Source organism: Rana temporaria, chromosome 6 (genome assembly GCF_905171775.1).
Source record: "Rana temporaria chromosome 6, aRanTem1.1, whole genome shotgun sequence".
NCBI lineage: Eukaryota > Metazoa > Chordata > Amphibia > Anura > Ranidae > Rana > Rana temporaria.
In genome coordinates this window covers 13,519,742-13,531,904 of record NC_053494.1, presented here as the reverse complement: position 1 = coordinate 13,531,904, position 12,163 = coordinate 13,519,742, and the positions used below count along the sequence as shown (strand labels likewise).

General features: G+C 45.0%; 1 protein-coding gene across 1 annotated transcript in view; it reads right to left on the bottom strand.

Annotated features, from left to right (window-relative positions):
- Nucleotides 1–1,922: 1,922 nt before the first annotated feature.
- Nucleotides 1,923–12,163, bottom strand: part of CD19 (CD19 molecule) — a 35,760-nt gene continuing 25,519 nt past the window's right edge. The window contains exons 8-12 of the mRNA XM_040356250.1: nt 10,988–11,044; nt 9,991–10,041; nt 7,792–7,866; nt 3,317–3,490; nt 1,923–3,219 (exon numbers count right to left, since the gene is read on the bottom strand). Coding sequence (XP_040212184.1) covers nt 3,179–3,219; nt 3,317–3,490; nt 7,792–7,866; nt 9,991–10,041; nt 10,988–11,044 — 398 coding nt within the window. The 3' untranslated portion in view covers nt 1,923–3,178. The remainder of the gene's footprint in view (nt 3,220–3,316; nt 3,491–7,791; nt 7,867–9,990; nt 10,042–10,987; nt 11,045–12,163) is intronic.

The following is a 12,163-nucleotide window of genomic DNA, read 5'->3' as shown; positions in this document are numbered from 1 at the left end:
AGGAGACTGGCAGCAGCAGATCATACAGATCAGACCTGACTAAATAACTGCAGCTCACTGAGTACAGTGAGCCAAAATATGCTTTTGCCTAACCCAAATGTACAGCCATCTAACTATCCTAGCACCTTGTACCTAGGAGGGTGCTACACATGTATCAGGCCTCATTAACACACAGGTGTGAGTTGTCCTATTTTTTTTAAAATGTGTATACCCAAGACTAATAATCCTGACCCTTTCCTGTTCTACCAAGGACTCATAATCCTGATCCTATGCTGTTCTACCCAGGACTCAAAATCCTGACCCTTCCCTCTACCCAGGACTAATTATCCTGACCCTCCCATAATCCTGCCCCTTCCCTGTTCTACCCAGTATTTAAAATCCTGACTATTCCCTGTTTTACCCAAGACTCATAATCCTGACCCTTCCCTGTTCTACCCAGGACTCATAATCCTGACCCTTCCCTGTTCTACCGAAGACCAATAGTCCTGACTTTTCCCTATTCTACCCAAAACTAATAATCCTGACTTTTCCTTGGTTTACCGAGGATTCATAATCCCAACTCTCCCCTGTTCTACCCAGGACTAATAACCCTGACCCTTCACTGTTCTACCCAGGACTAATAATCCTGACTTTTCCCTATTCTACCCAGGACTAATCATCCTGACCCTTCCCTTTTCTACCCAGGACTAATAATCCTGACTCTTCCCTGTTCTACCCAGGACTAATAATCCTGACCTTTCCTTGTTCTACCCAGGACTAATAATCATGCCCCTTCCCTGTTCTACCCAGGACTAATAATCCTGACTCTTCCCTGTTCTACCCAGGACTAATAATCCTGACTCTTCCCTGTTCTACCCAGGACTAATAATTCTGCCCCTTTCTTGCTCCTCTCAGCATTATAAAAAATGTTTTTGCTGCAATTGAGCTTTAAGATGCATCTAAAGGCTAAGATCAAAAATGTAATATAATATACTGTATATATAATATACACTCACGGGCCACTTTATTAGTTACTCCTGTTCAATTGGTTGGTAACACAAACTGCTAATCAGCCAATCACCTGGCAGCATCTCAATGCATTTAGGCATCTAGACGTGGTAAAGACAACTTGCTGAAGTTCAAACCGAGCATTAGAATGAGGAAGAAAATGGACTTAAGTGACTTTGAACCTGGCATGGTTGTTGGTGCCAGACGGGCTGGTCTGAGAATTTCAAAAACTGCTGATCTACTGGGATTTTCACACACAACAATCTCTAGGGTTTACAGAGAATGGTCCAAAATAGAGAAAATATCCAGTGAGCGGCAGTTGTGAGGAGCAAAATGCCTTGGCCCGAGGTATGCAGAATATCATCTCTGAATGCACAACACATCGAACCTTGAAGCAGATGGGCTACAACAGCAAGGGGATATTTTCTTGGCACACTTTGGTCCCCTTAGTACCCATTAGAGCCGGGCGATTTTCTACCCAAAAAAAATCTGGGATTAAAAGTTTTTTTTTTGATAGACACTGGGGAGCTGCCGGCAGGAGTCTTTAGGCTAGGCCGTGGCTTCGGCCTAGTCCGTGGCGTCCGGCCTCACGGACTAGGCCGAAGCCGCGGCCTCACCTAAAAACTCCTGCCCACAGCTGCTTAGGACCAGCGTGGTGCCAAAGAACAAATCAAAAAAATCGATTTGCTGAAAATCTGAATCGATTTGACCTTGCAACTCGATTCAAGATTCAAATCGATTTTTTCCCCAGCCCTAGTACCCATTAAGCATTGTTTAAACGCCACGGCCTAACTGGGTATTGTTGCTGACCATGTCCATCTGTCCATCTGTGGCTCAGCAATAAGAACTGCACAGAGGTCCCAACCCTTCTAAGACTAAAAAAAGTTTCCTGGGTCATTTGATTTTTTTTTTCCTTATGAGGTTCAGTCAAGTGATCAAGTGAAATTGTACATTTATTATCAATTATAAAAGTGATATTGTGATTTTTTTTTCCAAAATACATTTTAAAAATGACAAGGATCAAAACACTTCAAGACAAACCGATGCCAATGGAACAAGCCAATAGGTCGGCAACAAGTCAAAGCGGTGCAACATTAAAATAGCGCAGATTGCAACATTTTTACCAATGCGACAAATAAACGATGAGTCTCAATGAATGTTCACGTTGAATGTGACGTAGGAAATAGGAAAACGCATATTTGCGACATTTCACAGAAATGTTGCAATTTATGCGACAAATAACTGAAAAGACTGCGTACAATTTGGCACTTTGAATAAGCACGGGTAGTCAATGGTGCAGCACTCCATATCAACTGTAAGGGCATCATATTGGGTTATTGGTTAGCATTTCCGTCTTGTAGTAATGGGGTACTCAGTCTGAATCCTGGCCAGGACAATGCATGGAGTTTGCATGTTGTTTGCGTTTCCTCCAGGCACTTCGCTTTCTCCCCACACTTCAAAATGGTTTTCTGTCTAAAAATGGCCCTGGTGTGATATTCTGGCTGGCTCGCCAACAGTAGATAAATTCCCAAGAGTCCCCAGGAAGAAACGCTCCATATAAATTATTAAAAACCAAGTTTCCTGCAACATAATAGACAATTTGTGACAATTGTGCACATAAGTTCCATGTCCCTGTCAATTTCTCAGACTGTGCCATCAACTGTCTATCAGACTCAATTGTCTCTAGTAGAGAAATATAACGAAGGACAAAATAGGCGTTTTTGGGCCATTCTAGCAGTAACCATGTGGTAATTTTCGGCCAAGAGGACATGAAAATGAAGAATCCGTATGTTTTGAAGAGCTGGTCCTTCTTTTTTCATTTACAAAAGTTTATCGGAAATGGTTGTTTCCTCTTTGGAAAAAAGTGAAACGATGGGTTTGTTTTGGTCAGTTGAAAACCTAACTGTCCAATGACAGTTCTTCTTTTCATGTCGCCAACAGTCCTCGTTCATTAAAGGACAGTTGGGTGGTTTTCCTCTTGTTTTCAGTTACAATCAAAATTCCATAAGCCTCCATAGTCAAACATAAAGGAGGTCACATGATATCCACAATATCTCACTATTGGTGGTCCATCCCTCCGTTCTTCATACTAAAAATGTCAGTTATCCTTCATTCTAATGACCATTGTAACATCTCAGTTTTCTTTAATTTTCACTGCACAGTTTACAGTCCATCCCTGCCATGAGGACGCTCAGAAGTTGTTGGCTTGGTAGGACAGGTAAAAGTCTCCATCTGCCAAAAAAAAAAGGAAAACGAGAAATTTTGAATTATTTGTCAAGTTTTCCTACCCCTACGAACATACTTGTACATCAGGCATAGATATTCGTACTTAGGTGCTTCAGCTCGGTGCTGGTGGGCCACTGTTGCTCTGGTGAGACGTCCGCCATATTTGGTCCTGTCTGTTCAACCCCATCTTCAACGGAATGGGCCAGAGAGTTGACGGAACGGTTCAGCTGGGAGTATATGGGGGGCGGGGCCTGCATGTTCTCATAAGAATCAGCATCTACAGACACAAATAAAAGTAAATAGTTGATAAGGTTTTACTAAATGGAATCTTTATTGGAAAGTTAAAGGTGATCCCCCCTCATGAGTTTTTTTTATCTCCTTTAGTCTAATGAGGGGGGACATTTTTTGCACAAGAACAGGTCCAGAATAGTTTGAATGAGCTTTTGGAACTATCAGGAACCATACAGAGCCCATTGCACATCTAAAAAACCCCATTACCCATTGGGATTTTACCAAATATCCATTTTCACCAAATTCCTATAGATCAGGGGTAGTGAATTAAAATTCACGGGGGTCCGGTCGGAAAAAAATTCTTCCAGCGGAGGTCCGAATGTCATATTGGTGCTATGACGCCACATGATATCCTCCACTTCACAGCGCCCCCCCACCACCCACATGCACACACCTTTAAGACCCACACACCATCGAAATCGACATAAAAATCTCAAAATACATTTCTTTCATTTTTATGCAGCACAGATCAGTTGCGGTGCATAGAAACAGAATGCATTTTGCACCACACTGCTCAGCACGCAGGGGCGCTGTTTCAATGTGAACAGGACACATAGAAAACAGAGACCTGTGTTTTGCAGAAATCATAGAACCCCTTTTACATCAGTGTCCTCAGCCCCCCCCCCCTTACATCACATCCCCCTGCCTCATCACAAACCCCCCATTACAGACTGACCCCCCCAAATCACAGATCCCCCATCCCAGACTGACCCCCCAAATCACAGACCCCCATCACATACCGATTCCCCCCCCCCCATCACAGATGGACACCCCCAGCACAGACTGATTCCCCACAATCACAGATGGACCCCCCAATCACAGACTGAACCCCCACAATCACAGATCCCCCTATCACAGGCTGACCCCCCCAAATCAGATCCCCCAAATCACAGACCCCCTATCACAGACTGACCCCCCAAATTCACAGACCACCCCATCACAGACTACCCCCCCCCCCACCCCCAATCACAGACTGAACCCCCCCAATCACAGACCCCACTATCATAGACTGATCCCCCCACAATCACAGACTGAACCCCCCCCCCCCCCCCCCCACAATCACAGACCTCCCCAATTACAGATCCCCCCCTATCACAGACTGACCCACCAATCACAGACTGACCCCCCCCCATCACATTCCTCTCAATAGTAAACCCCTGTCCTGTCGTGCACAGCACAACACTCCCCCTCCCCACAGAAAACCTACCTTATTCACACAGGACATGGAGCGTGGCCGCTCTGGACAATGGGCGGGACCTTTCCCATTAAAAGCGAGTGATTTGTTGCTGGGACCGACCCGCTGCCTAGCAACCAATCACCCACTTTTTAACCTAAAAAGTCCCGCCCATTGTCCAGCGCGGTCGTGATTCATGTTTGTGTCAATAAGGCAGACAGGCAGTGTGGGGAGGGGGGAGTGCAGAGACGGCACAGAGCTGCTGCGCCTGCCATGCTGTGTATATAGCGGCATCGGCAGGCGGGCGAGCCGGCCACAAAGACACACAGGCGAGGCTGCGGTCCGGGTAGAAAGGCCACTGGGGCCGGAACCGGACCGCGGTCCGCCATTTAGTGACGCCCGCTATAGATGATACTTTTACAGATTCTATTGACATTAAGGGCCAGATTCACAGAAGAGATACGACGGCGTATCTCCTGATACGCCGTCGTATCTCTGAGAGTATCTATGCGACTGATTCATAGAATCAGTTACGCATAGATAGCCCTAAGATCCGACAGGTGTAATTGACTTACACCGTCGGATCTTAGGATGCAATACTTCGGCCGCCGCTGGGTGGAGTTTGCGTCGTTTTCCAGCGTCGGGTATGCAAATGAGGTTTTACGGCGATCCACAACGGTTTTCGCATTCGTTACGTCGTCGCTAGTAATTTTTTCCCGTCGCAAAGTTAAGCCTGCTTTAACATGGCTTAACTTTAGACGAGCCATGTTAAAGTATGGCCGTCGTTCCCGGGTCGAATTTCAAATTTATTTATTTTTTGCTTAAGACGTCCGGGAATACGAAAGTACGTTACGCACGTCGGGAATTTCAAAACACATCGGGAATTTCAAAACGGAGCATGCGTAGTATGTCCGGCGCGGGAGCGTGCCTAATTTAAATGGTACACGCCCCATTTGAATTAGGCGGGCTTGCGCCGGACGCCTTTACGTTACACCGCTGTAAGTTTACACGCAAGTGCTTGGTGAATCAGGCACTTGCGCTGAAAACTTGCGGCGGTGTAACGTATAGACGATACGTTACGCCGCCGCAATTATATGTGAATCTGGCCCTTTGTCCTTATTAAAGGGGGACTGGTGGACCCTCACAAGGTTGTTTTACTAAAACTGGAGAGTGCAAAATCTGGTGCAGCTCTGCACGGTAGTCAATCAGCTTCTAACTTCCGCGGAGTTCCACGAAAAAATGTAACTTCTGCTTTTCGGAACAGCCCCCCCCCCCCGGGGTGTCATATTTGGCACCTTTCAGGGGGGAGCAGATACCTGTTTAATACAGGTATTTTCTCACACATCCGGGCATAGATAGTTGCATTATCTGCGGGTATCTACGCCACTTCCTGTCCCCCCTGCTGTCTTCTAGGAGTCACACAGGTCCCAGAAGACAGCAGGGACCATTCGGATCGCACAGCACGAGTCACACATGCGCAGTAGGGAACCAGTAAGTGAAGCAGCAAGGCTTCACTTCCTGATCACCTTACCAAAGATGGCGGCGGCAGCACCCGAGAGCCGAGCGACCTCCGCTTTAAGGTTTGACAAAAAAGAAATTAATAAACAGAAGCCAATTGGTTGCTATGCAAAGCTGCACCAGATTTTGCACTCTCCAGTTTTAGTAAATCTACCACAATGTGTTGACTATGGCTCACTTTGGCATATGAAAATAAACTCGATCTATTAAACCTAATTGGGGTCTTATTTCTTGACCGCTTTTTTTGCATCACGACTACAGTTAACTCTGTTTTACAGAGAGCTGCCCTCTACTACTATGTCTGCTAATTATTCTTTACATTAATGTCCAGGACTCCACCTACTTCAATCTCTTGATACATTTCATGATGCCATGGTCATTGGATTAAGGTAACTGAGTTGCTCACATGGCTATCAATCCTGGGGTATGTTCCTGACATTCATTGGAATTGGGGACCATACTTGGGTGAGAAGTGAAATGGTCACACTTCCCATCATGTTCTTGGACAATAGCATCTACCTTGGCACATTGCAAGACGTTGTGGTCTTTGGATTAAGTTAAATGAGTTGAGTTGCCCATGTGGCTATCAATCCTTAGGTATGTCCCTGACACTCAATGGAACTGAGGAAGCCACTTGGATTAAAGATAAAACAATACAGAACAAGTCTGGATGAATGTCGCCAACTACTACTAGCTATTTAAAACTGGAGTTATTAATTACTAGAGGAACCAAATCTTACGTCCCCTATTTAATCCATATGGCAGGACATGGCAGCTACAGTGACTTAAGTTACACATGGGAATGTTGGTATTCTGGGCCAGATTCAGATACATTTACGTTGCTCCATGGCAGCGTAACGTATCCCATTTACGTTACACCGCCGCAGGTTTACAGCGTAAGTGCGTGATTCACAAAGCTCTTACCTGTAAACTTGCGGCGGTGTAACGTAAATGCGCTCGGCGCAAGCCCGCCCAATTCAAATGGGGTGGGCACCATTTAATTTAGGTACGTTCCCGCGCCGAACATACTGCGCATGCTCCGTCAGGAAAATTACCCCACGTGCATTGCGCTAAATGACGTCGCACGGACGTCATTTGTTTAGACGTTAACGTAAATGGCGTCCAGCGCCATTCACGGACAACTTACGCAAACAACGTGATTTTTTAAATTTTGACGCGGGAACGACGGCCATACTTAACATTGCTTAGAACACCTAAGGCTCAGCCCTAATTTTACGACGCGTATCTCGACGGAAACAAAGTAAAGTTAGAGCGACGGGTAACTCGAACGTTCGGGAATCGCCGTAACTAGTCATTTGCATATTCTACGCCGACCGCTATGGAATCGCCACCTAGCGGCCGGCCTAGAATTGCATCCTAAGATCCGACGGTGTAATTCAATTACACCTGTCGGATCTTAGGGCTATCTATGCGTAACTGATTCTATGAATCAGCCGCATAGTTAGGACGGGCGGATCACAGAGATACGACGGCGTATCAGGAGATACGCCGTCGTATCTCTTTTGTGAATCTGGCCCTCTCTCTCTACAAAAAACCTTTTGGGGTAAAAGAGAAACTTAAAAACAAATTTTCACCTTCTTCACGGGTCTTCTCTGGAATCAGAGACTGTCCATTATTTGGCCCATTCATGTCTTCGTAGGACTGTGAATCTATGGTAAAGGAATGTTTTGTACATCAGCAATAGAATATACTTTATTTTTACCTCCCAACTACAAGAAAGTGGCTCACATTTTAGCACCATGTAAGTAGTACAAGGAAAAAGGAAAACCCCTGCCATGTCAGTTAAAGTGGTTCTAAAAGGCAGAAGTTTTTTTATATTCTCTGCATTAAGGAAAAACCTTTCTTCGTACAGCTCCCCACTCCCAGCCTCCCCTTTTACTTAGTGACATGAGAATGGTGTTGTGGGTAACTCTGCGCTGCTAAAATAATAAGTGAAGCTGCTAGCACGGCTAATTGAAAAAAAAGCAAAATTGGAAGTGTATGGATGAAAGTGCAGCGCTTATAAATACCATATATAATAAAATACTAGTATAAAAATTAACATAAAATGAGAAAACTGTAATAATAAAAAGCAAAACGTGAATGATATCCAGTGAAATCGCACAAGGTTAGAACTAATGTCCAAAGTTGCACCATGTGGTTAAATGTCCATATATGACTATAAGTGACAAAACATCCACCGTGTGTCACGGATAAGTGATGACTCAAACATTGAAGTGATAAGACAAAATTCTGCTGAAAAGTGACTTCTTAAGTGTAGTGAAATAATCCTCCACTGATAAGGATGCAGGCTTACCAGAAATCGTGGACTCAAAGAAACATATATTTCATGAGTCAAACAGGCTTAACGGTCAATGTAAACTCCAAAGGGATCTCTTTAGGAACAGGGAATCCACCAATGGCTCTTCAACAGAGATGTACTCGCCCGTATAATAATTAGGCACTGGCTTGTATAGCATAAGGATAGCCCTCAGGTATATACCGTGTTTCCCCGAAAATAAGCCCGGGTCTTATATTAAATTTGGCAACACAAGACACAGTAGGGCTTATTTTCGGGGTAGGTCTTACCATGTAATGTGCGGTCTTTTAACCCCCCCCCTCCCAGCCAGACCGGAATCCCCAGTGTGAACTGAGTTCAAATGCTTGTAAAATCCTATAATCCACTCTATTACAGTATTATATAATGTACAATTTGTGTGTTTCTGTAATATAATTTTGACACATACCTTTGTTATTAGCGCCGCTCTGCGCCTCTGTGACCCACCGGAGCTCTCTTCCCCGCATTTATATCAGAGAAACACACATATTGTACATTATATACCACTGTAATAGAGTGGGTTATAGGATTTTATAAGCATTTTAAACTAGGGCTTATTTTCGGGGTAGGGCTTATATTGCAGCCCTCCTGGAAATGAATGTTAGGTCTTATTTTTGGGGTAGGTCTTACTTTCGGGGGAAACAGGGTATTCTATTCAGTCAATGGAAGACTCCATTGCCGCCTCATCTTTATTTACTTCATGCGCTGTAACTTCATTTTACATGTAAGTGCAATTGCCTATTAAATCTCAGCAATTTTTACGGTATCACACTATGTTGCCTCCTCTCTTCCTCACTTTATCCTTTTTTGACTGAATACAGAGTTAATTATTTTTTTAAATAAATGATCCAGCGTACCCTCTGATTATTATACCATCACCCAGTATAAGTTAAGGGGCCGCAAAACACAAACTGTATACCTTCCACAACAGTATTCTGTAAAATAGTTTCTAATTCATTTATATCTATGAAGGTTTCCATTTATCCAGGTCATGGTATATCTAGTAATAGTTGGTCACATTCAGCTGGGCTTGCTCTGTGATGTTGAAGACTTTTTTTTAGCCACTCCAAATCACTTCCGTTCTGAACTGAGCCGTTCTTAGAGCCGGTTCAGTTAAATTTGACCAACTACTACTAGATAATTCATTCATGGTAGAATAATCAAAAAGTTCTGGCATATTACAGGAGCAGAGAATATTTAAAATGAAGGTAGTGCAGTTGGTGGGAAGACTTTCCAGCACATGGTGGACTTGCTGCCCAATAATCCCGTAGGGGAAATCTTAGAACGATAGGGTAATATTTCTATACTTTTCCCCCTTCTTTGACAATATCTTGTAAGTTACACCTGGAAACATGGGATTTGTTGTATTTTTGAGCTTTGTGTAGGATAAATGGGATGGGGCTGGTGGATCTATAGATACAAAGCAAACAGCCATACAGAGTGTTAATAGTTCTACCTATTGATCCTTCTTTTAGTTCTTCATTGGCATTCTCATAGCAGTCTACATCTGAAAAAGAATCAAAGTAAAGAAGGGTCAGCCATTTTTTTTACCTATTAGTTATTATACTTCCTGTTCCCTTATGCCCACTGTCTTGTGCCACTCCACCTTGTACCATAGTTAACTGGCTAGCCCTATGGCCTGTGTTGTCAGACTTGGGGTTTGTGTTGGTGGGCAAATGCAATGTTCTTGTGACATCAGTTTAAAATGCTTGTGAGGTCATTTGTAATTTATTGAGAGGTGCATCTGATCTGCAGTTGACCTCTTTTTGACCCACATTTGACTTGCAGTTGACCACTTTCAGACCTGCAGTCGACTTGCAGTTTACCACCTTTTGACTTGCAGTTGACCTCCTTCCAACCCACATTGGACCACCTTCTGACCTACTGCCCCTGACATTCCCACTGCCCCTGACATTCCCACTGCCCCTGACATTCCCACTGCCCCTGACATTCCCACTGCCCCTGACAATCCCACTGCCCCTGACAATCCCACTGCCCCTGACATTCCCACTGCCCCTGACATTCCCACTGCCCCTGACATTGCCACTGCCCCTGACATTGCCACTGCCCCTGACATTGCCACTGCCCCTGACATTGCCACTGCCCCTGACATTGCCACTGCCCCTGACATTCCCACTGCCCCTGACATTCCCACTGCCCCTGACATTCCCACTGCCCCTGACAATCCCACTGCCCCTGACAATGCCACTGCCCCTGACATTGCCACTGCCCCTGACATTGCCACTGCCCCTGACAATCCCACTGCCCCTGACATTCCCACTACCCCTGACAATCCCACTGCCCCTGACATTCCCACTGTTCCTGACATTCCCACTGCCCCTGACATTCCCACTGCCCCTGACATTCCCACTGCCCCTGACATTCCCACTGCCCCTGAGACATTTGCATGACAATTTTTCTATTCAAAAATGTAAACATTTTAGATCTCTCACCATCAGATATTTGATCGGCTTCTTCCGGAGATATTGGTTCCAGGTAAGAATCTCCCCCTGTATAAAACAGACACATTTACCTTCATTACAGTGCCTGAAATATGAACTGTCTAATTTCGCACACAACAGCCAATAGAATGCAGATGTTCCAGAAACGGTGTGTGGGTTGAGCGTCCTCCCCCACCTCTTCGGGACCCATCAACATGCTAATGAAATGTTTAATTGAAAACTTCCAGTTTTCATTACATATTTTATTTTAGACCTGGTCATCACTCGGTCTCTGTGCTCCTCTATGCAATGCAAGCAGTGGGCTGGCTCTTAGGAGAAATATAAAAAAATCCTTGATTGGTCAGTCTGGAGGAGTGGGTGATCGGAGGAAGCCTGCATGTGGGCAATGCTAACATGTGATGCTGAGCCTCCATGAACTGAAATCTAATGAAAGAAAGGGGTGGTCTAGGAACAGGGGAGGATTTATGATAGGAGAGGGGGAATCTGTATTTGGAGTGGGGGGGGGGAGGATGTAGAGAGGAGGGGAAATGTATGGGGTAGAGCATTTGTGCTAGTAGTTTTCTTTGGGGGGGGGGGGTGGGGGTTGTGCAAGTAGGGATGATTGGGTTGTATTTGTACTAGGAGGGGACATATTTTTTAGAGGGGGGGTATTTATGATAGAAGAGGGGATGGAGGAGGGGGAATCTGTATTGGGAGGGGGGATTTGGAGTGAGGGGGAGAAGATTTAGAGAGGAGGGGAAATTTGTGGGGTAGAGCATTTGTGCTAGTAGGGTTTTTCTTTTTGCGGGGGGTGGATTGTGCAAGTAGGGATTAGTGGGTGCTATTTGTACTAGGAGGGGAAATTTTTTGGAGGGGGGTTATGATAAGAGAGGGGATGGAGGAGGGGGGATCTGTATTGGGAGGGGGGATTTGGAGTGGGGGGGGAGAGGATGTAGAGAGGAGGGGCAATTTGTGGGGGTAGAGCATTTGTGCTAGGGCGATATTTTTTGCAGGGGTGGTAGGGATTGTGCAAGTAGGGATGATTTGGTGGTATTTGTACTAGGAGGGGATTTTTTTTGGAGAGGCAATGGAGTAGGGGGAATCTGTATTGGGAAGGGGGATTTGGAGTGGGGGGCGGAGAGTTAGTATACTCAGAGGGTAAATTTGAGGGGTAGAGGATTTGTACTA